Source organism: Athene noctua, chromosome 6 (assembly GCF_965140245.1).
Source record: "Athene noctua chromosome 6, bAthNoc1.hap1.1, whole genome shotgun sequence".
Classification (NCBI taxonomy): Eukaryota; Metazoa; Chordata; class Aves; order Strigiformes; family Strigidae; genus Athene; species Athene noctua.
The window spans coordinates 46,826,952-46,847,708 of NC_134042.1; the positions used below are offsets into that span (position 1 = coordinate 46,826,952).

The following is a 20,757-nucleotide window of genomic DNA, read 5'->3' on the forward strand; positions in this document are numbered from 1 at the left end:
AGATTTTGAAATCTGGTTTGCACAAACACTTGTGCCAATATAACTTGATTACGCAAATGCCCGTGGAAAGCAAATATAAGAGGTTTGAGCGTGGCTAAAACCACCTCATCTTAGAAGGGGGAAAAAAAAAAAAATCAAGTGAATATTTATGGAAGAATTGTGCAATGTTTGATGTAGCTTTATCACCGGTTGAGAGATGCGTGCGCCTTCTTTCCGAACTGCCCCGGAGACGGGAGTTGTAGGAACGCTTTATGGCGGCCCTTGCGATTCCTCATACTTAAAATTTGGCAATTTCGGTCAGAAACTGACGGCGAGTTTAAACCAAAAGAAAGAGAAAAAATAAAAAAAAATAAAAAAATAAAAAAAAAAAAGGAGGAGTGTGCCGGGCTGGGGTCGGGGATCCGCGGGCGGTTTCAAGCCCCAACACGCGGCAGCAGCGCCTGCCCCCCCCCCCCCCTTCCCGCCCCCGCCGGTCGCGGGGCGGGGCCGTTCCCCGCCGGGCCCGCGGGCGGCGGCGCGTGCGGCCGTGCCGCGTGCCGCCCCGTGCCTGCCCGCCCGCGCGCTCCCGCCCCGCCCGCTCCCCCCCCTCCCTCCTGTCCGCCGTTGTCAGCGGCACCCGCGGCCGCGCGGGCGGGGCCGCCTCCCGGAGCGCCGCGCCGGCGCCCGTCTGCCGATTGGGCGAAGCAGTCGCGAGGCACCGCCCACCGTATCTCTCCCGGCTTTCTCGTTGGGCGGTGACGCGGGGCAAGGCGGTGATCAAACCCTCCCCTCAGGCTCGCCGACCAGTGAGAAAATGGTTGCTGGGCAGGTTGAAAGGGCGTCTGGCCAATGGGGAGGCGGCCAGCTGGCGGGCGCGGTGCACGCAGCGCTCCCCCCGGCTGCTGTGGGCGCTGCGGGCGGAGGGAAGGGCGGAGCGGAGGCTGCCGGGGCCCGGCGGGGGTGGCGCTCGCCTCCGCCTCCTCCCGGTCGGAGTCCCAGCCCCGCCGAAGGGAGCCCGGCCGGCTGGCGAGGGAGGGCACGGCAGGCTGCGAAGGAACGGGGGGACCCCTCCGCTCCCAGGTGGGGCGGCGGGCAGGGCTGGGCCGGGCCGGGCCGGGTGGCGGCTGTGGCGGGGGGCGGGAGGGCAGCCCCCACCCTCCGCGGGCGTGGGGCTGGCGAGCCTGAGGGCAGGGAGATGACACGGCACGGGGAGAGGGAGGGCAGCGGCGGCCGCGCGGAGACGGTTGGGCAGGGGCGGCCGGCGGGGGCGGTCGGGAGCCACCTGAGGGGGCCGGGGGCCCCGGCGGGAGGTGGGGGGGGTGGGCAGGGCACGGCGGCCGGGCGAGCGCAGGGCCGGGGCCCGGCGGGTGGCGGAGACAGGTGTGGGGGGGTGGCGGTAGCGGGGAGTGCGGGCACGGCGGGCCCTGAGGAGTTACGGCTGGGTCCGGGGGTGCGGGGAGGGGCGGGGAGCGCGGCCGGGGCTGGGGAGGCCGGCGAGCAGGGCGTCAGGAGCGGGGACTGCGGTGGAAGTTGTTAGCGCAGTTATAATTAGCTTGGCCGGGGTCTCTGGTAAGCTGGGGAGGAGGAAGGGGGAGGAGTGTAACTTTTCGCAGCTCGGGAAGCCCAAGGTTGTCTCTGGTTACTGCTGCCCGCTGCTGCGGGGGGGGCGCGGGCGGCCGCCTGCAGGAAGTACCAACTAGTCTCCTTCCACAAAGGCCAAATGGTGGCAGGCTCCCTTGGGCTTTATTAGTACTTGTGCTCTCGCAGGAGTGGCTGCAGGGAGGGTGGCAGGAAAGAGGCTTTCACTGAATCGCAGCTTTTTAATTCTGCCACTCGTGATCGCTGCCTCTTGAGAGTTACGGCTTGGGTATTTGCTGCAGTTACGTTTTTAATAGCAGGTTTTGTTTTCCTCAATAAACGTGTATGTTAGCCTGAACCACAAGTAGGTGGGTAAGGCTGGAGAAAGAAGCATGAGCCTGGTCTCTTCTGTGCGTCTCGTAAATTCATCTAATCGATGCAGTTAATATTCCAAGCCTATCTAGGGCAGAAATTCTTTCAAACTATGTTGGAACAGTTCATTTCCAAAAACAGAGGTAGGAGCCCTGGACAGTACTTCGCTACTTCGTTTTTGCTTCAGATGAGATTCTTCAGTTCAGGCAGTTAACTGCAATATGGAAAATACCATTAACATCGAAATAAATGCTCTAATTACAAATTTCTAAAGTGGCCTCTGAACAGGTACTAGGAAACTGCAAAGGAAGACAGAGAAAATGAAAGAAAAAAATAATCTGCTGGACTTGTAATTGATTTTCAGCTACTGTGTATTCCGTAGTGTGGGTTGGGTTTTTTTAACAGATTGTAAAAACTAAACCTAGTAACCTTACCCCTGTACTTCTTACCGACACTCGTCCCAGTGTAAAATCATATGGGAGAAAAATCATAACCTCAACAGTTAATTTTGCAGGAGTCCTTTAAAGTACATAATACAGGAATTAAATTAGATAACTTCTTGAACCTCAGCTTATAGCAAAATGTTGGACTTACAAAGTATGATTAAGAGTGTTATTTTTTTATCGAATGTCTTTAGCTTTTTTTTTTAACTAAGGTGCTGAAGTCAAACTCCTCAACATATTTCAGTACACTTGTTAGCTTTTTTTAGGATTCTATTAACACTAAAAAAAAAAAGTCACATTCTAAAATATTCTTTTATATTCATCGTGTAGAAAATGCAGTTAATGTACATGTTAGGTCACAGGGGGAGGTGTACACTATTATAAACCTCAACGGTGACCTTCTGAAGACCTGCTGTTTCAAAGCAAATAGGTTATGAATCTTCATTTGTCTGTTTGCTTGCTTTTCATTTATTCACAAATAGCATGGATCCCCTTATGATGGGAAATAAGTCAGCTTCTAGAGGAGGAAGGAAATACTAATGTGTTTATTGCTGTGGGTTAGATTTTTCGTTCTTAGGTGATGGGCATTTTACTGCTGTTTTACTGCATCTTTACAGTTCCAAGATTCTGTAGACGGAGGAGCCCTTTGCTAGCATCAGGCTATGAGTTGCTATGTAGGATGAACTGTATTAGTTTACTTGTCCGTCTGTCTACATATAAGACTGCCTTTCACTATGTATTATTTTAAGATTTGTAAAATAGCACATGAACTCTTGATCCTTGATGGTGAAGGGCTGTATTTATCTGGATAAGTACTGATCCTTGCTCTTGTGGTATATTTGTGAAGTATTTGGTTTGCTGTAGTAGTCAGGCAGATGTCTCTGTGTATGTATATTGTACACAAACATGTTAAATACAATCGAGACAGTAGGCTGTTAGCATGTATAAGGGCTTTAACTCTTGGAATTAAAAAACTTTGATTCTTCAGGTACGAGTTGAGACCTCAAGAGCATGGATCGTGCAATTCCCTCCATGTCTCCTAGCCTAGTCCATAGTTTACTGTCACTTCAGCCTTTCCACATTTCCCAGAGGTTCCAGTGCCTTGATCTAATCCACGATTTAATCCATGTGGTCTCTTGCCAAATTGCAGATGTTGTTTTATCAAGGTTTTGATAAAAATGGTGCCACACTGAATAGTATATGCAGTCATAGGACATCCTGCCAGCTATCTCTTCAGACTGGTTTTGTGTATACTGAAAATGAGGAAAGCTGGGGAATTTAATAAAAAGCTAACTCCTTTTGCAGCCTAAAACTGTTAGGGGGTGATTCTGAAATGTACTTCTTTACAGTTCATGGTATTGTCTCTCCTGATAAGCAATTTGTGAGGTGATTACAACTGTAAATCAGCGTTCAGTAACCTGGAGAAGTATCAATGCAAGTCCTTATCCTAAAGCCTAACACTTAGAGGATCAACATTCTATTCTGCAGTATTCATTTCTGAAAGATAACTTCCACGGTTTATGCATTCATAGGTGGAACTAGTAGGTCCTCTTACTTCAGTGTATTCATGAACTTCAGTTTTTATTATTCAGTTTAACTGTTTCAGAAGGATTTAGCACAAATCACTTAAAAAGTTGTATTGAATTGTGTGCTTAATGCTTCTGGTTAAAGAAAACCCCACATAGTAATGAAATACTCTGTTTGTTTTGTTTTTCTCCTTAAGTCACATCATCCTACCTCGGTGGATGGCTTGGCCTCTTGAATAGCTCAAGACTCTTGGATGACCACACTTTATGCAAAATCTGGAATCTTCCTGCCTGAACTCCTTTCTGTTTTCTAAGGGTAACTACTTGTATGTTTTTATGAAATCATAGCTTATGCGCATAGCGCATGTTCTTATAATGAGCTGTAGGTGTTACTTTTGTGGGTTAGAATGGTAAACTGAAAAATTATTTTTAAAAATGGGCTATATAAAGTGAAGTGCTTTAGGCTTACTGAACAGTATAATAAGCTTTCTGAATATTCTGCATTGTCGTTACTTTTTTTTTTTTCCTGTAAAATGAGGAAGTATTATCATGTAACAGAGAATTTAATATTGCCATAATTCACATTTCTTGGAATTTTGTTAACTAAGGCCTCAATCTTATAGTGAGGTCCACTGTTCAGCTGCTGAAATTGTGTTACAGTCTTGTCTTGTGAGGAGAAGGCACTTCAGTTACTGAAGAAAAGTTGTTGTGTGCTACTTTGCTAGAGAAGATTTAAAGTGATTTCTGGTTTTGTTATTGAAAATTACTTACTTAAATATCCCATGCAGAGAGCTGGAGTAAAGGCATGATCCTCTATTGGGAAAAGATAACTTTTTTTTTTTCCTTGGTTGTTTTTACTGTTAATGGTCTGTTTTTTCTGTTAAAGTATGGGCATGCTGATTCGAGATAGGTAATAAGCTATGACTTTTGTTATTAATGGATCTTTATATAGATCACTGTAACTCTAAAATACATGTCAGTGTTAGGTAGGTGAATACATCCTGTATCTCTGTATTTGAAGTAAATAGATACCATAAAGAAAACGGATCGAGAACTGTTCAGTTGATAAGAACAAGCTGTGAAGAGGTATGTCATCACATTTGTAGTTCTAATGATCATTTGTCTCTCCAGTGAGATACTTTGGTGAAACAGTGGTGGTTTGTTCTTGTTTGGATTCCTTTAAACTGTAATTAACTGAGAACATAGTTTTACTATGGGAGTTTCTAGATTTAGTAACTCTTGCCCACGTGTTAGCTTTTGGTAACTACTATTGATCCTTAGTTCAAATGATTCTAGGCCCTTCTGCTAAAAAAAAAAAAAATCTGCGAAGCACACTTTCATTAAAAATATACACCTGTGAGCTTTATTTGTGAATGTGGAACGAAATATACAAGTGTAGAGGGGCAGAGGAAGGAGAAAAGTGATAGTGGTTTAGTTTGTTTTCTTTTAAGGATGGAAGTTTTTCTCTATTCAACACTGGTACTGCCTCAGCAGCTTTCTGTATTAGCCTCTGGTGATAGATGTCAGGTGCTGAGAATATGGTTCATTTACTGTTGTAAACAGCCCAGATCCACTTGTTTTAGCTTGTGGAAGGTACACATCCTAACAGAGGAGTTTCTTCTCCAGAGTAAAATGCTATGCTCTAAAGCTTAGCTGTGGTAGTTTGTAAAGCAAAGCTCTTACCAGTGCTTTATGAAGTAAAATGGGAGTAAGGAACTTAGGAAAATGTCCTTTTAAGAGCAGGAATTTTTCAGATCCTGTTAGACGTAACATAAACAGGTTTTGTGTGGGGATATGGAAGTTTCACCTTGATTTAAAAGTTAGTTCTAAGTGTTTTGTAAACACCATTTCAGCTCCTAAAATACTAGTGTATGATACATATTTATTCTCTACTTCCACAAATAGTGAAGGGACAGTGGGAACGTTATGAATTCCAGACTAATTCTGTGCTAGGCTCAGTCTTCCTCTCATTCCTTTCCTTTACTTAATGAATACTATTCAGCCTACTCTTATTTTCAAAATGCACGAAAGGATGTTAGGCACATCCATAGGTGTGGGGTTTTTTTCTGTGTGGTTTTGGGGTTTGGTTTGTGGGGGTGGGTGGTGCTTGATTTTTTTTTTTTTTTTTTTTTTTTTTTTTTAAGTCTGAACAGTAGCATATCTTGGTTCTGTGTTCCAGTTGCTTTAGTAGCAGCAGACTTTGGTTACCAAATCCTGACCTATAATACACCTAAATGTTGGCATTAATTCTGCCTTCTTTGAGCAGCTGTTTTTTGGTCATTTCTCACTCCTGTAAAGAAGTTGTTACATAGCAGTTTAGGTATGGGAGTAAGCTGGTAGGACTGTGCTCCTCCCTGTGTGCACACTTTTAGCCACTTGTGCCTTCCCCAACAGTTACTCATCTTCGCTAAACTGGGGCGGGGGTGGGGAAGCAATGGACTTAAATGCATTTTTGTTTATTTTAAAGTGTCTTCAGGTCCAAATTACTTTTTACTTCGGTGCTTTCTAAGGTATTTAATCCTCCTTCCCTCACTTCCTCTTAATTTTTGCTAACAGCCAAGATGTGATGTTACGGGGATCTCCAACACTTGCTGAGGACACCAGATCAGATACAGTGTTCTGTGTAGTCTGACAGCTTACTGTGTTACGTAAATCATGTTTAAGTGATCAGTGTTAAGTCCAGATGGGAGAGAGGATTTGCACCGTGTCTGTTAACTGTACCTTCAGCCTTACCTTTTTCTTGTGCAGCTTCTTAAACATGGAATACTAGTCAAGAGCCAGTCCACCACTTAACTTAGACCACACAACTTCATTAATAGTTTTAATTAAAACATATGTCAGATAGGGGAAGAATCATAATTTAAAATAGTATGCAGCATACGTCAAGTAATTCTGGGAAATACCCATAACTGTAGGGATGTTTGTCTTCCTTCACACTTTCTGCAGATAGATCTGTGCTAGTGAAATGTGTGTCCATGGAAGAGAGGAGAGAGGAAATCAGGTTATCAGTCAGATTCAGTCCATCACTAACACAAGTTTATAATCCAGAGAAGCTTCTGTCTGTTTTTACTGTTACGTGCTTCCTACAGTTATGAGCCAAAGGAGACTTTGAAAGGGAGTTACCCAAATTGCAATAGCAAGGAGTCCCTAATTTTTATTTTAATAATTAAGTTGCGTTACTGAAAACTAGACAGGCAGCTTTCACTCATGAGGTCCTCACACCTGTTCAATCTGATATTTCTGTCCTATGAGAAGAAGTATTTTTTCACTTTGGGACAGTCTTAGGCTGAAAAATGCAACACTGTGGCTGTAGGAAAAGGATAAAGCAAGTCTGAATTTAAAATGAAAAGCCAGAAGGGACCACTGTCAATGAAATTATTTTGATCTGCATAGTGCAGGCCAAGTACTTTATTGGTGGTCTTGCTATTTAAACATATTCTTTAATGGTAAATGAGTAACTCTTGTGTAGTTGACTATAGTGCTTGTTTTGTGCATGAAAAGTTCTTGTTCAGACAATACTAACTGTGGCAGTCATGTTTTATATACTCATGTTTTTTGAAGTTTTTCTCTGCTGAAAATTAAAGCTCTGTGCAGTTCTGAGTTCTAAACATTGTTTAACTTGCTCTTGAAACCTTTTTTGGAAGGTGAGGAAGAGGAAATTAAGAAGTAGTTTGCCCAGATAGAAGTAATTGAGGGTTTTCACATGCTGCATTTTTCTTTGTGACTGTTTCCAGCTGTACTTCCTAACCATGTGTCAGTGGCAGCTGCACTGCACTATCAGACCCTGTGACAGATGGAGCTGTGTTTTTCTTCTGAAATGGTGGCACGAGTCCTGTATTGTCCACAACACATCGCAACGTGAATTTTTCTTGGTAGCCTGGAATGTTCCTTCTGAGTAGCTGCACTCTCTGACCAGGCCTGTTTGTTTAGTATTCTGCGTGGATTTGCCAACCAGGGACGTGCCTCTTCCCTCCAAGTTTTTTCAAACCCTGGTATGGTGTAGGATTACAGTTCATGGATGCTTCTTCCCATCTTAGCAGGGAGGAGTTTCTATGAAATGTCCTCCATGGAACTGGAAGGAACTGAGAAACAAGCAGTCAGGGACAGAATTTCTACATACAGACTCCTTTGTAGTTCAGTGACATGGATGGAGAGTCTGGCACGGCAAAACATTGAGTTCACTTTGCTTCCCTTTATCTGCGGAATAATTCTAATTAAAAAAGCATTCTGCCATAAATAGCTCGTGGCTCAGTTTGCATTACTATAATGAGAGAAGATGAGAAAATACCAGAAAAAAAATATTGAGAAGTGGTGTTGCTTATTGTTCTTGGGTTTTTTATGACAAAAGATTCTAAAATAGAGCATCTGAACTCCAAAAAATTTGGTTGTTGAACTTTTTCTTAGTTCAAGAGAAGGGTGACTTACAGCTGTTTCTCTTTTCTTATTGAACAACTGTACAAGCCTCAGTTGAAGTTGGCATAAACTTTAATTTTTTAAAATTTTTCAGCTTATTTACTTACAAATTATAGAGTTATCAGATTGGCACGTTCCAAAGTCGTGTTACTTGATCCATTTTTTTTGAGATGTGAGTAGGTTCCTGGAGCTAGGCTGGAGTAAGGAGAGTGCAGTCTCTAGACACTCATTGTGTTTTAGTATGCCCAACTTGTGCTTCTTCGAGCGGGCTGTGCCATGCTGCCAGCTGATGGAAAGGGCTGACAACTGTGTGGCGGTCACTCCATGACATGGGACTGTCTGGGCGTGGTAGTGTGGCTTTTTGGGTGGACTATTGTTTGTTTTCCTTAGTACCAAAAACTGAAGTGGGGAGAGCACTGCATAATTAAACAATGGGATCAACATCTTATATTGCAAAGTAATATCAAAAGAGAGCATTGGACTGGTGTGAATTTTGGGTTTGGGATGTCTGCATTAATATGCAGTGCTACAAAAGGACGAGTTACTTAGAAACTATGGAGTAGTTTGTTAAGGATATGACCCTGTCAGAAATTCTTGTGCTAGCAAGTAAAGCAAAAGGCCTGATAAAATGTAGATTAGCTGGTAACAAAGGGGCTTTGTATCTTTTGTAGGTCAGCAGCTGAGTGTGTTTGACAAGAACTGAAATTTAATGTCTCCTGTAGCAACCATGACACTAGTCATTTTTAAATCCACTGTACCAGTGGTACTCTGGTTTTCATTAGCTTTTTCAAATTTTTATGTAACCTCTGAAGTCATTTAGCTCCTGGAGGGAGATTTAGGGATCCTTGCAATTAAGCAAAAATCACACCAAACAGGCAAAATTTCTAAAACATGTTAGGACTATGTTTGTGTATTTTTAAAAAGAAAAATCTTTGACATCTAGAGGGTCTGTTAAGTAGAAACATTTGAAGTTGGAGCAAATAATGTTTCTTGCACTTCATTTTTATAGTCGGAGTGCTGTCATGCTCAAGCTTTGTTAACGTGGTTTGAGAATGCTCTGGGACAAATTTTATGAAGAAAATTTGAGAAATGAAAAGGAGGGTGTCTGCATATACGAGCATGAAATATTTAGTCTGCTTAGACTATATGAATTTAAAAATGCTTCGTTTTAAGCTTTTGTGAAATTATATATCCTCACATATGATAGTTTGCTCTTTGAGCTTGCTTACAGAATATAAATACTAGCATGTTTTTGAGATGTCAGAAATTTAAATTATTTATGTAATTCAAATAGATAAGTCTAGTATTTCCTGTGTGTCTAAAAGTCTAAACGTATATTTTAAAATACATTAAAACCAGCAAATTGTCAAAACCAAGCATTCTGAATGTATAAAATGGGAGAATTACTGTTCCGTCTATGGTCTTAATTTTGTTCCGTTTTGAGTGTGAGTTTTGGTCTACTTTAATTAGCAGAGAGAAGAAAAAGAAAAAAAAAAACAAATTAGTGTGCAGTGTATGGGAAGGGTGGTCCTTAGTGAATAATAGCCATTTTGATGTATATTTTTATTCTTTATAGTAATGCTATGGGTTATTGCCTTAGGTAGTACACAACATTTAAATGCTACTTAAAATAGAGAGCTAATAATTTTATTGTGAGTTTCCTATGGTTTGTAGACACTAATTGTTCATGGTATGTTATGAGGTGGTATATTTAGCAATAGTTTCACTGTAAAGTCCTGTATAACCATGATTTCCCATAGATTGTGTCTGAAATTGTCGGTTGCTGACAGTGTTGTTGATAGTTTGACCGAGCATGCCACACACACACAGAGCCCCCCCCAAATAGTTTCTATTATTACGTTTGGTACCTGAACTTTGTATCCAGATTTCTTCTGACTTTTGTTTGTAATTGAGTGCTCAGTATTATCTGGGTCTATTTGCTGTAAATGGGATGCTGGAACGGGGGAGTGATACCTGTTCAGTGTGGGATGATCCCCTACGTGAACAGGCACACCACATCCAGACACCTTATGTCTTACAGAGATTCAGCTGGTGCTGTGGCAGTCTAGCAGAAAACTTTGGAGTAAAAGAGACTTCCAAAGTTTAAAAAATAGCAGCACTGGTAAAATTACAAGTAATTAAAGTTTTTTGTTGTCTTAACAGTGAACGTGTTAGTAAACTGAACTATGGGCCAAACTACTACCTGTTATGTAAAATGCATTCTTATGACAAACTTAATTTCATCCAGGTATGTCCCTAAAAAAAAAAAAAAAAAAAGTGGGTATGATCAAAAAGCCTTAAACCTGAACTGCTATAGCAACTGTCTGTTTTTTCTCATGTGTCTTACTGAGAAGTATGCACTGCTTGCTTACTTTCTGTTCCTCCAGGGGAGCTGAATTCTCCGACAGTCTTGTCTAGGCAGATGAATGTAGTCATGGAGCCCTGCAGTGCTTCCTGCAAATCTGGAGAAATCCCAAAAGTAAAAGAAGCTTTATCCTTCTGCCTTCTCCTTGTCCCCAAAAGTCTAGCAACAGGCTAGCAGCTGGCAGCTGCGGCAATCAGCTGAGCTATTGCTGGCAGTATCTAGTGCTCACATGAAAAGGAAGTTGGGAGGCCCTCTGCAGCATGCAGGGTCTGGATCATTGTGTGTGAAGGATCTGCCCTTTATCTGCCACTGGGTGTCTAATTTATGATTGCTTACTTTTTTTTTTTTTAATTGTTTGGGAGTGAGGTGTCTGTATTCCATGGACACATCAAGATGTGTGTAATCAAGATTCTCCCAGTGTTTCCTGTGCATGGTATATTCCTTTTCTGTGCTTATACAAGTGATTACAGAGTGCTTGTTGTCCCTAATAAAACACTTTATATTTTGAATGGTAATTGCAAAGTATCCAAGCATCTATTTGTTTGAATCACGTGTAGTTGAGGGGTGCGTGCATACTGTTCTTTGTACCACAGTGTTCTAGACCTACCATATTTCAATGGAGAAGCACACAAAGCAGACTGAAAGCAACTAAATTCTGTTTCTTTTCTTTCAGCTGTTTACTGAAACTGGTCACTCTTAAAATGCCATTTGATAGCCTTCTGCTGGATGTCCTTAGTGTTAAGTCCATAGCAGGTTGTGAACCAGCAGCCATGAATACCGATCATCATTCTGTGAGCTCTGTGACCTGGCTGAATTTCCTCCCACCATTTAGCTAAACTACTAAGCTATGGAATGGATTTAAGGGTCCCATGGGAGGCCCTTTGTTGGTCTTGCTGGGTGGTTCAACTGTAGTAAACCAACTTTTAAGTCACCAAAAAAGAGGGAGAGAGATTAGTTCTGAGAGAGTTCTCAGAGAGACTGAGCAAGGCATTAACAATATCTTAATGAAATAAAAATGGGTCTTGAAACTAGCTTTAAAATCTTACCTACTGTACCTAGGCATAAATGTTAAAATGAAAATGTTGGAATATCCTGTATAGCTATTACAGTCCTTAGTATAAGCATCTATTTCTTGTGGACATTCATATTTCTCAATAAATTATTATGTGCTATAGAATTTAAATAGATAAGAGGCTGAAAAGCTCACCTATTAAAGATTTAAAATAATTAAATTCATATTCTAAAAGTTGAAAGCAAACCTTCAAAACTTAGAAGTATATAGGCATTTTAAAAAACCCAGTTACTATAATTATTTAATGTTTTCTGTTTAAAAATGTTGTGAAACAATAGAGCCGGAAAGTGCATCTTCTCAATGAAAGTAGTGTCTTGTGTAGGATTTTATTCTACCTTCCAGTGTTCTATGGCACTAGAGTTTAAGTTGACCAGTGCATTGTATGCTATAAGCTTTTCAAAAGTGTCTGTTGAGATCTTGCAGCAGAAGTGATAGTCTTGCCCAAGGGTAATTCATCATTTCTCTCTTTTCAGGTTCATGTTGGGGAGAGGTCTAAAACGCAAGCTGAGTGACTATGAGGAGAACATGGCTGGTCTCTCGAGTGCCTTTGATTCCAGTCGAAATCTGCCATATCCACTTAAGAGGCAGTTGGTGCTCAATATGTGCCTCACCAAGTTACAGACATACAAAATGCTGGTGGAACCGAACTTGCACCGCTCTGTCCTCATAGCCAACACGGTTCGGCAAATCCAAGAGGAAATGAGACAAGAGAGTAATCAGCAGCCAATTAATGTCTGCCCTGGCATTACTCCTAGTTCTCAGAGCTACACAGGGGTGGAGTCATCTGGGATTTCTCTTCAGTTGCCTTCAGGTATTAGTCAGCAAGAGTCTAACTGTTGCGACTTGAGGTCTGTAGAAGACCCAATTGAAAATAGCCTGCTGATAGTTTCAGATGATGATATGTCATCTGCTATTTCATCTATTCTGAAGGATTTAGACTTTGTAGAAGATATAAGCCCGCCTACTTGTCTGGTTCCAACTGGAGATGACCAGCCAAAGTTTCCAGAAAATACCAGTCTAAAACTAGAAGATGATAGGCAGGATTTGAAGGGAGCTGAATGTGTGTTCGGTTCCTTTGAGATTTCAAATTCAACTAGTTACTTGAAGGATTTGGCAATAGATGACATTTTTGAAGACATCGACACGTCAATGTACGATTCGGACTTTTGTTGCCCTCCGCTAATGCCGCCCAGACCACCATCTCTTGCTACAGAAGAACCATTGAAAACCTTTCCATCTTGTAATTCTTCTTCAGCAAGCAACATTCAGATATGTAGAACGGATCTGAGTGAGTTGGACCACATCATGGAAATTCTTGTTGGATCCTGATACTTGTTTTACCCAAAGATACTTTTTAACTGCCACTTCCGTTTGGTTTCAGGATAAAAGCCACTGGAAAAGTTGTAAAGAATTCTTTAAAACACAAACTTAAAAATAATTTGTTCGTAGTGGGATTTTCTAAATAATTCCAAACCTATAAACCAAAAAAGTGGCAGGTTTTTTTTAAAAAAAAGAAATATTTATTTATCAGAACTGTGCAATCATCTTTTTCCTTCCAGGGTGTATGTGGAACAATAGGCACATACCCTTATCACCCCTCATGCCTCTTTCAATAAACTTTTTAATGTGCAATTTTTAATTTGTCAGAAGAATTTACATGCAAAACAAATTTCATATAAGATGATCTTTTACAAAGCCTCCACTTTATTTTTAATATCAGAGTCTATGCCGGGTTGGCATACGTCAAGTTGCGTAGTTGGATTGTGTGGATTGCAGACGCATTACTAGAGATGGGTATATTTTAAAAATGAGACACGCTTTGCTTTCTTTTGATCAGAAAAGCAGATTAAGACACTTATCAACGAAGTCTCTTGCATTTTCTAAAGCATTCAGAACTATTTATTTTTGTAAATTTTATAGTCTTTCTACATTTTACTATGTTACTTCATCATAGTTCAAATATAATGGACTTCTAGTTGGATGTGTTTAGCACTACCTCTGAGCTGAAATGCTTTAACTCTTTCCAGTGCTTCGTCTAAGACTGCAGATATTTCTGTTTCTATTTTTTTCTGGGGGAAAGTACTTCTAACTCATTAAGCTGATCCTTTGACAGTGACCTAGCTGATTTGTGAAATCAAGGGTATTCAATGTTTAAAAACTTTTAAGTATTTACAAATGTAATTTATATGTAGATTGTGCAATTTAACATTTTTTCTGTCAGTATTACGTGCTTAGATTTTGAGTAATCTTGGCGTTCTTTAAATTAAAACTTACTATGTACAGGTAGCTTTTTAATCTGTTTTGGAAAACACTGTCCCTCAACCCTGCTTTCACTACAAAGTTTAAGATGATTTTTATGTGCAATATTATTTAAAAAGATACGCATTTGTATACCTGGCATTGTGGAAAGAAACGCTTCAAACTTAAAACTTCTAGCACCTTTGGAGGATACTCAAGAGAGTCAACATTTCTGTATCCTTTCAGAAACAAAAGTTGAGAACGCTTCTTACTACACCAGTGCTTACTGCTTTGAATACTCCTGAAATACTCACTGCTCTGTGGTGCCTCAGTGCTGCTGCCAGAGCACCGTGGTGCAGCTCTGCCCCGAGAGCTCGGGGTCTGTGACAGCTCAGCTGCAGCGCCCGGGCTGGGGGGCCTGGGGGGCTTTGGAGGCTTCGTGGTGGTCGCTGCTGCTGCCACAGATTGTGCTGGGGAAGGAGGGGTGCGTGCGCCTGGCGGGTGTGTATATAAGTACGTATAAGCGCACTCATTAACTGAAGATGGGATTTGCAGTGAGAACTGTTTTTCCGTGAGACAGTTTGGATACTGTGTTTCAGCTTGAACTGAGGTCTGTATTGATCCTTGCTATTGTCTTCTGAACTACACACTTGCACATTAGTTTTCGGGTTGTGTTTTTTATTTTTTAATTATAAAACTTTGACTTTGTTGTTGAAAGCTGCAGCACCTGTCTTGTAAGAAAATTTGCAGTTGTAAAAGCTTTGCTTTGGTTTGTTGGTTTTCTGGGGTGTGGGGTTTTGGTTTTTTTTGGTTTTTTTTGTTTTTTCTGCTGAGATTTTTCATGAACGGGACATCGGCAGAGGAAAAAAATGTTGCCTGTGTGTTGCATCTCACAAATGTTGAAATCTTGGCCTTATTGCAGGGGCCATGGTGTCACCTAATATTTCTAGTCTTAACTGATGCTGTGGCACACCTACCTTGTGCAAAGATCTCCATTTTTAATTTTTTTTTTTTTTTTTTTTTTACTGTGACTATTTTGGTTAACAGTTAGCTGCCGATACAATTTGGTATCCCAAACCAATGGAGAACCAGTTCAGGTCACATCCTCGCAGCCATCTGGGTTGTTTAGCAACCGAAGGGTATAAATGTATTTATATGCATATAATGTATTGATTCTAATATAAAACTTCTGATCTAAAGTATTTTGAATTGCTGGATAAAGGGATTTGTTTGAAGAGTGTATAAATAGTTCTTGAAGAGGTACAGCTTCAGAATGTACACAGATTGTGCTTTGTGTATAGACTACTCTGGCTTTTCCTCAGCCTCTACTTTTGTATTAAAAGGTATGACTGAATAAATCATTGAAATATTAAGGGCCTTCTGCACTGTGATGAAGCAGAGTTGTGGTTAAAAATGTCTTTAAATTCAGTGATGAGGGATAAAATATAAAGTCTGCATCTGATTTCTTTTTGCATTTGAAAATATGGAATGTTACTATGCAGTAAAGATATTTTGGTATGAAAATTGTATCATGTAGCAAATAGTGAACAGTTAATAAATCCACTTACTTTGCAGCCCCTACAGGAACGTAAGAGAAGATAACTTGCTTTTCAGCGTTTACATGCTAAAGGTTTTTTTGTATACTTCAGAAAAATACTAAATTGTTGGTAGATATTTTATCAACAATTCAAAATGCAGTTTTTGCTCGAGTGCTTGCTACAAAGCTCTGTTTCTAATTGGTTGCTTGCATCACAGTGCCAAGACCATAAGCTGGTATGTAATGCAGTTCAGTTATGTATGGAATTATGTGCAAAGGGAAGTTTAATTTTTAAATATGCACAAACTAATTTTAAAATCCTTCCATGTAAAATGAAGTTAGAGGCTAGTTGTGGTGGACCTATTTATTGTATGTTTGGAAATAAAGCCACAGTTTTGCAGTTTAACCATTTATATTTTGAAGCCTTCAGTATTTGACTGTTTTGAAAGCAAAACAAACAAACATGGTACCTTGCCACCCTTCATTTAATCTTTTACTCAAAGTTGTAACATTTTCCTTAGGTGGTTGCTTTTTTTACCCTCTTTGGTTTTTTCTTTTTCCCCTTACCTTCTCCCCAGAAATACTAAATGCCTTAACAGCTTTGCTGTTACGGAAATTACACGCACCAGCTGCCGTAGCAGGGTTCGACTCTAGGTTTCCACATAATCTGAAAGATGGGTTTTGTTTATGAAAGTACTTTTGATTCATAGTGCTACAGCTTGAGCTGGGTGCCTCCACAGAGTGACCATGAACAAAGAAATCCCTGGGCAATTACACCCTTACAGTCTTCAGTTCCCCACCCCTCGTGTGGTACTCTGGACCAAAAATAGTATTAAGTTCTGGGGTCTTGCTTTTTATTGGTTTTATTTGTTTGCTGTTCTGTCACTAAGCGGTTGCTAAGTGGTCGTTGTCTTAAACAATATCCCATCCTCCCAGGTTGGTTTCAGCCGATGCTGTCGTTAGCTGTGTTGTAATACAGTTGGTACAGTTCATACACCACGATCTGTAGGCTTGCTCTACTTCAGCTATTAATATTTAAGCTGCTAGCTTTGTCTGCTCTAGCTATTATTAATGTTTAAGCTGTTAGCTCTCAGTTTTGACTTTTTCTTCAACACGGCATCCCCTTTGTGCGTCCCGTACCCACAGAACATGGCAGGGCCCACAGAAAAATTTTTTTCTGGCCAGTGGCGTGGGGGATTCCTGTTGTGAATAGGTGACGTGTGTGTTAGCACTGAGCCGTCCTCTGGTGTTTGTCCCAGCTAGCCTCCCCACAAGCATTGCTTCAGGGGTTGCTGTGCTTGGAAGCAAGTGTCACATACAAGTGTCCTTGATGTGCATACTTGTTGCCACGTCAGACTTGTATACTCGTCAGTCTGGGGCAAAAATACTGCCACTCTGTGCTAGGGGAAGGTTGTTTGCTAGTCTGTGCTGGTACAAACTACACCGGTGACTTCAGGTTTAAAGGTTTCCATCCTCTTCCTGTTGGGGACCTCTAAAATAAGATCCTGACTCCTGCGATGAACTTCATTTTACTGATGAGACAGCACTGCCTGCTACTTACAGACCAGGAATTCCTCCTGCCTTTTGTCTTGGAACCTGCTGACCACAGCATAAAAAGCACAGGTCTAGAAATAATTTTTTTGCAGAACTCTGGTTTTGGCTGTGAGGTGGTTCCCATCGTGACGTTAACCCTGTGACTGCACTGCTGAGCGGGACAGCACCGATACTGCCAGGCCTCCTCTTGTACTGATGGGTCCTGAAGTTTGGCAAGAGAAAATGCTGCCCTATAAAGATATGCTGCAGTTTAGTCTTTTAAGAAAAATACTTTTGAAATATTAATTTCAGGTCGTGTCGAGACCTTTTAAAGGTGGTGTAGGGTTTCATATGCTTTCATCAATTTTTGTCACACTGAAAGATCAGAACTTAAAAGTATGCTGAGCAGCACAGCTCAGTGCAATGCTGGCTTAAAACAGGGGGAGGTGCAGGTACTACCCAGAGTGCTGTCTAGCTCAGTATCCTGTATACTGGAACTGAGACTTAAAAAGATGTAACTTTTCAGCTCAGGCAAGACTAAAATACACAAAATAAAATGTACAAAAGAAAAAAATGACTAGTTCTGTGAGGAAGATATAATTAGTTGCAAAACTGATTTTGAGCCATTAAAAACCAATATTAGAAGTGAAGAGTTAAGCTATTAAGATACAGAAATCTGTCTGTACAGTATGTATTATTAAAGCAGAGGTTCAGGGAGCCTGGAAGATTTTTGACATTTAGGCATTTGCCCAGAATTCACAGGAATCTTGCCTTGATTGAAAAAAGAAAAAAAGTGTTGCAACTTCCTTCCGTATATTTTTCCCTCATTAGGACCCCTCTCTGCCAGCAGAGCGCTGGGCTGGGCTGGCTCTGCGCTGGCACCCAGGCTGTGTGGTGGGATGGCAGTTTTGGGGACTCCCACCCCTGTTTCGGTAGAAGGAAAGGAGAACTGCCAGATGTGACTGAAGGGAGCCTCTTGCATCTGCTGGCTACATGGGTTGGTTTTGTTTTCTTTGACTCCTCCAGAGTGGATGTGGCAAGTTAAACTGGGATCCACAGGGGAGTTTGGGGGGTTAACAATTAATTTGAATGCAGCTCATTTTTAGCCAAATTCCCTCTGCCAACCTAGCTGGAGTAGGAGTACTAAAAAAATGGGATTTTAAGTTAAATCCAGTTTAAAAATGGGGGAATTATTAAAACTGATCTTCACTATTAAAAAGATCAGAGCACTTTAAATTCTGTAATGACCCTGCACTTTGAAAGGAACTTTCAAGCTTTCCCAAGATACTTTTTTTTTTATATTTTACTCCCAAGTCTTCTGCATATGTTTAACCAATGGTGGGCTTATGGTATACTTAGAAGTCATGCTAGGGTGGGGATTTTTGTTGTTAATCAAATTCTACATGTTCTTTGGACTTTTAAAAGTAAGTCTACAAATCCTAGGAATACGCTTTTTCTAAAACAAAACTTCACAAAGCTTCGCCTTCCTACTCTGTTCAGTTTTAAGGATTGTTGGAATAAGTTCCCTAAAATTTTACTTAGGTTGTAGCTTTGAACAATATGCACTGAAATTTCATTGATGCACAGTCTTTCACAATGTAGTTTTTTTTTTTTTTTTTTGCAAAACTATTTACAGTGTTCCTTCCACAAAGGAAACATTTCAGTAATTACATTTCTGGCTTGAACTTTTAAAAATGGGTATATTTTCCCTCTAATCTCAGTGGAAGAAAAAGGCATTTCTGACTGCCTCTGCTGTCTAAAACTCTTACCTTTAGTTTTCACCTTTTCAAAATCCTAAGCAAATGTCAAAAGTCTATTTGCTTTCCACAAACACAGAGTACAGTAACATGTTTAGTTCATCAAAACTCAGTTCTAATCTCAGCTGTGAAATACTAAGTAGTTATTAAATCTGTATCTTAAAACATACCAAGATACAAAGTTTTATTTCCTCTGTGCCCCCTTCTCACAGAAGGAGCACCTGCTGCTCCCCAGTGCAGCGGGAGCGGGTGGGCAGTGGTTGTTGGGGCAGGCAGGAACCAGGAAATGACTAAAGGAAATGAACAGCCACTATTTGTGCAGAACACACCAGCGGGGTTTCCGGCACCCCTCGTTTCCCAGGATAACAACAGAAGGCAAAGGCGAGGCTACTTTCTACTATGCAATATGCCTGCGAACAGTCAACTAAAACTGAATTTGTCTCCCCGAGTGTGCCCTCTTGTCAGTAAGGAAAAATAGCGCAACTTTGTGAGTACCCCCAAATTGTGTCCAAATTCTGATGAGGGCTGCCAGGACGCCACGACCTTGAAGCTGAATTGAATTACTTTGTAGTTTTAAAGCTGATAGTCTTTGAAGAGATGGAACTTGTTCATCTGACTGGAGACGGGAGTCAAAAGGTCTCTTGGTTGTCTTGTGCAGCCCGTGGTTACAGGCAGTCGGGCTCAGGTGACCCAAAGCCTGTGTCCAAAAAAGAAGAGTCTGAAATGTGGAGCCCATCACCTTTGGAACACCAGTAGTTTTTTTCCCCACTGAATCATAAAGGGCTGAAACCTTTTTTTTTCCCCCAATCTGTACCTTGGACAGGGCTGTAAAAACCTGCTACTAGGAGAGAAAGATGATGGATTTATCCTTCTCCTGAGGTAACAGTGCAAAGCATTCTTAAATACATTAATCTGATGTTAGCAAAAGCAAACTGGCACATCCAGAGGAAAAGAGGGCCTCTGGTGCTATACATGCTACAGATTGCCCCTTGAGCCCCTTTGCAGGGCCCTGCTTGTCCAAAAGCATTAAAAGGGGGTTTTATTCTTATAATTGATTTCAATAATGTTCATAACCAACCTCAGCTATCCCTTTATCATTTATTGGCAAATTTTTGTGAGTGTATTACTATGATCTATGTAATACATGTTCAAATGTTCTGAAGGACTTATCAGGGAAACTGGAAATTAATTCAAATCCAGTGTTAAGTGAAGAAGTTAACCCTGCTCTTGCATTCACGTAGAGTTTTCAGTCTGGCACTGCAGAACTCCCTGCAGGGCCAGGGAAGCTGCTGAGCCACTTCCAAACAGCACTAGTCCAAATGGCCTCTTCCCATTTACTGAGTAACCAACACACAGTTCACCCTATGCTAACAGTACTGAGGTACCATAAACCCTGCTGAAGTTATAAATCATTGTAACTGTAATTTCACTGCTGAACAGTTTACTAGATTAAGGGTTGGAGTCTGCCAGTGCTTTTTAGTATTCTTAGTTCTAAGAACTGAAAAGGCACATCATTAAATAACTGATGTAGTTTTGGAATAGCCCAAGTTTTTTCCCTGCTTTTAACACATAAAATATCAGTTGCAGTGCTTAGAAACTCTTTAAAATAAAAAGCCATATAAAATTCTCATATTCAGAATGGCTAAAGCAGTAAATGGTTTAGTAACTTGCATGAAAGTTATTACCAATGAATAAACGAAGCTGTTGCAGTTGGCAAGGAAGCACCATGGATTATGTGAATGATAGTGAAGTGCATCCCCTCTGGCACTCAAGCATGCAGGAAGAAGGGCAACATAGTCAATAGTTACTATAAAATTTTAAGAGGGCAGCAATTTATAGCATTGTGTAAGTCCTGAACTACACCCCTGTTAATCCTTAACAAGCACGGTTGTGTGTGGTACAAGTGTTTGGTAGCTTGAATGAATCCAAGAAGTCCTGTTAAAA

At 41.0% G+C, this 20,757-nt stretch overlaps 1 protein-coding gene across 1 annotated transcript; it reads left to right on the top strand.

The window, feature by feature from the left end:
* The first annotated feature begins 945 nt into the window (after positions 1-945).
* Positions 946-15,936, top strand: LOC141961695 (SERTA domain-containing protein 2-like). Its single transcript, XM_074908865.1, has 3 exons — positions 946-1,059; positions 4,096-4,214; positions 12,222-15,936. Exon 3 carries the CDS (start codon positions 12,226-12,228, stop codon positions 13,075-13,077), a length of 852 nt encoding a protein of 283 aa, XP_074764966.1. The 5' UTR covers positions 946-1,059; positions 4,096-4,214; positions 12,222-12,225; the 3' UTR covers positions 13,078-15,936.
* Positions 15,937-20,757: the final 4,821 nt, after the last annotated feature.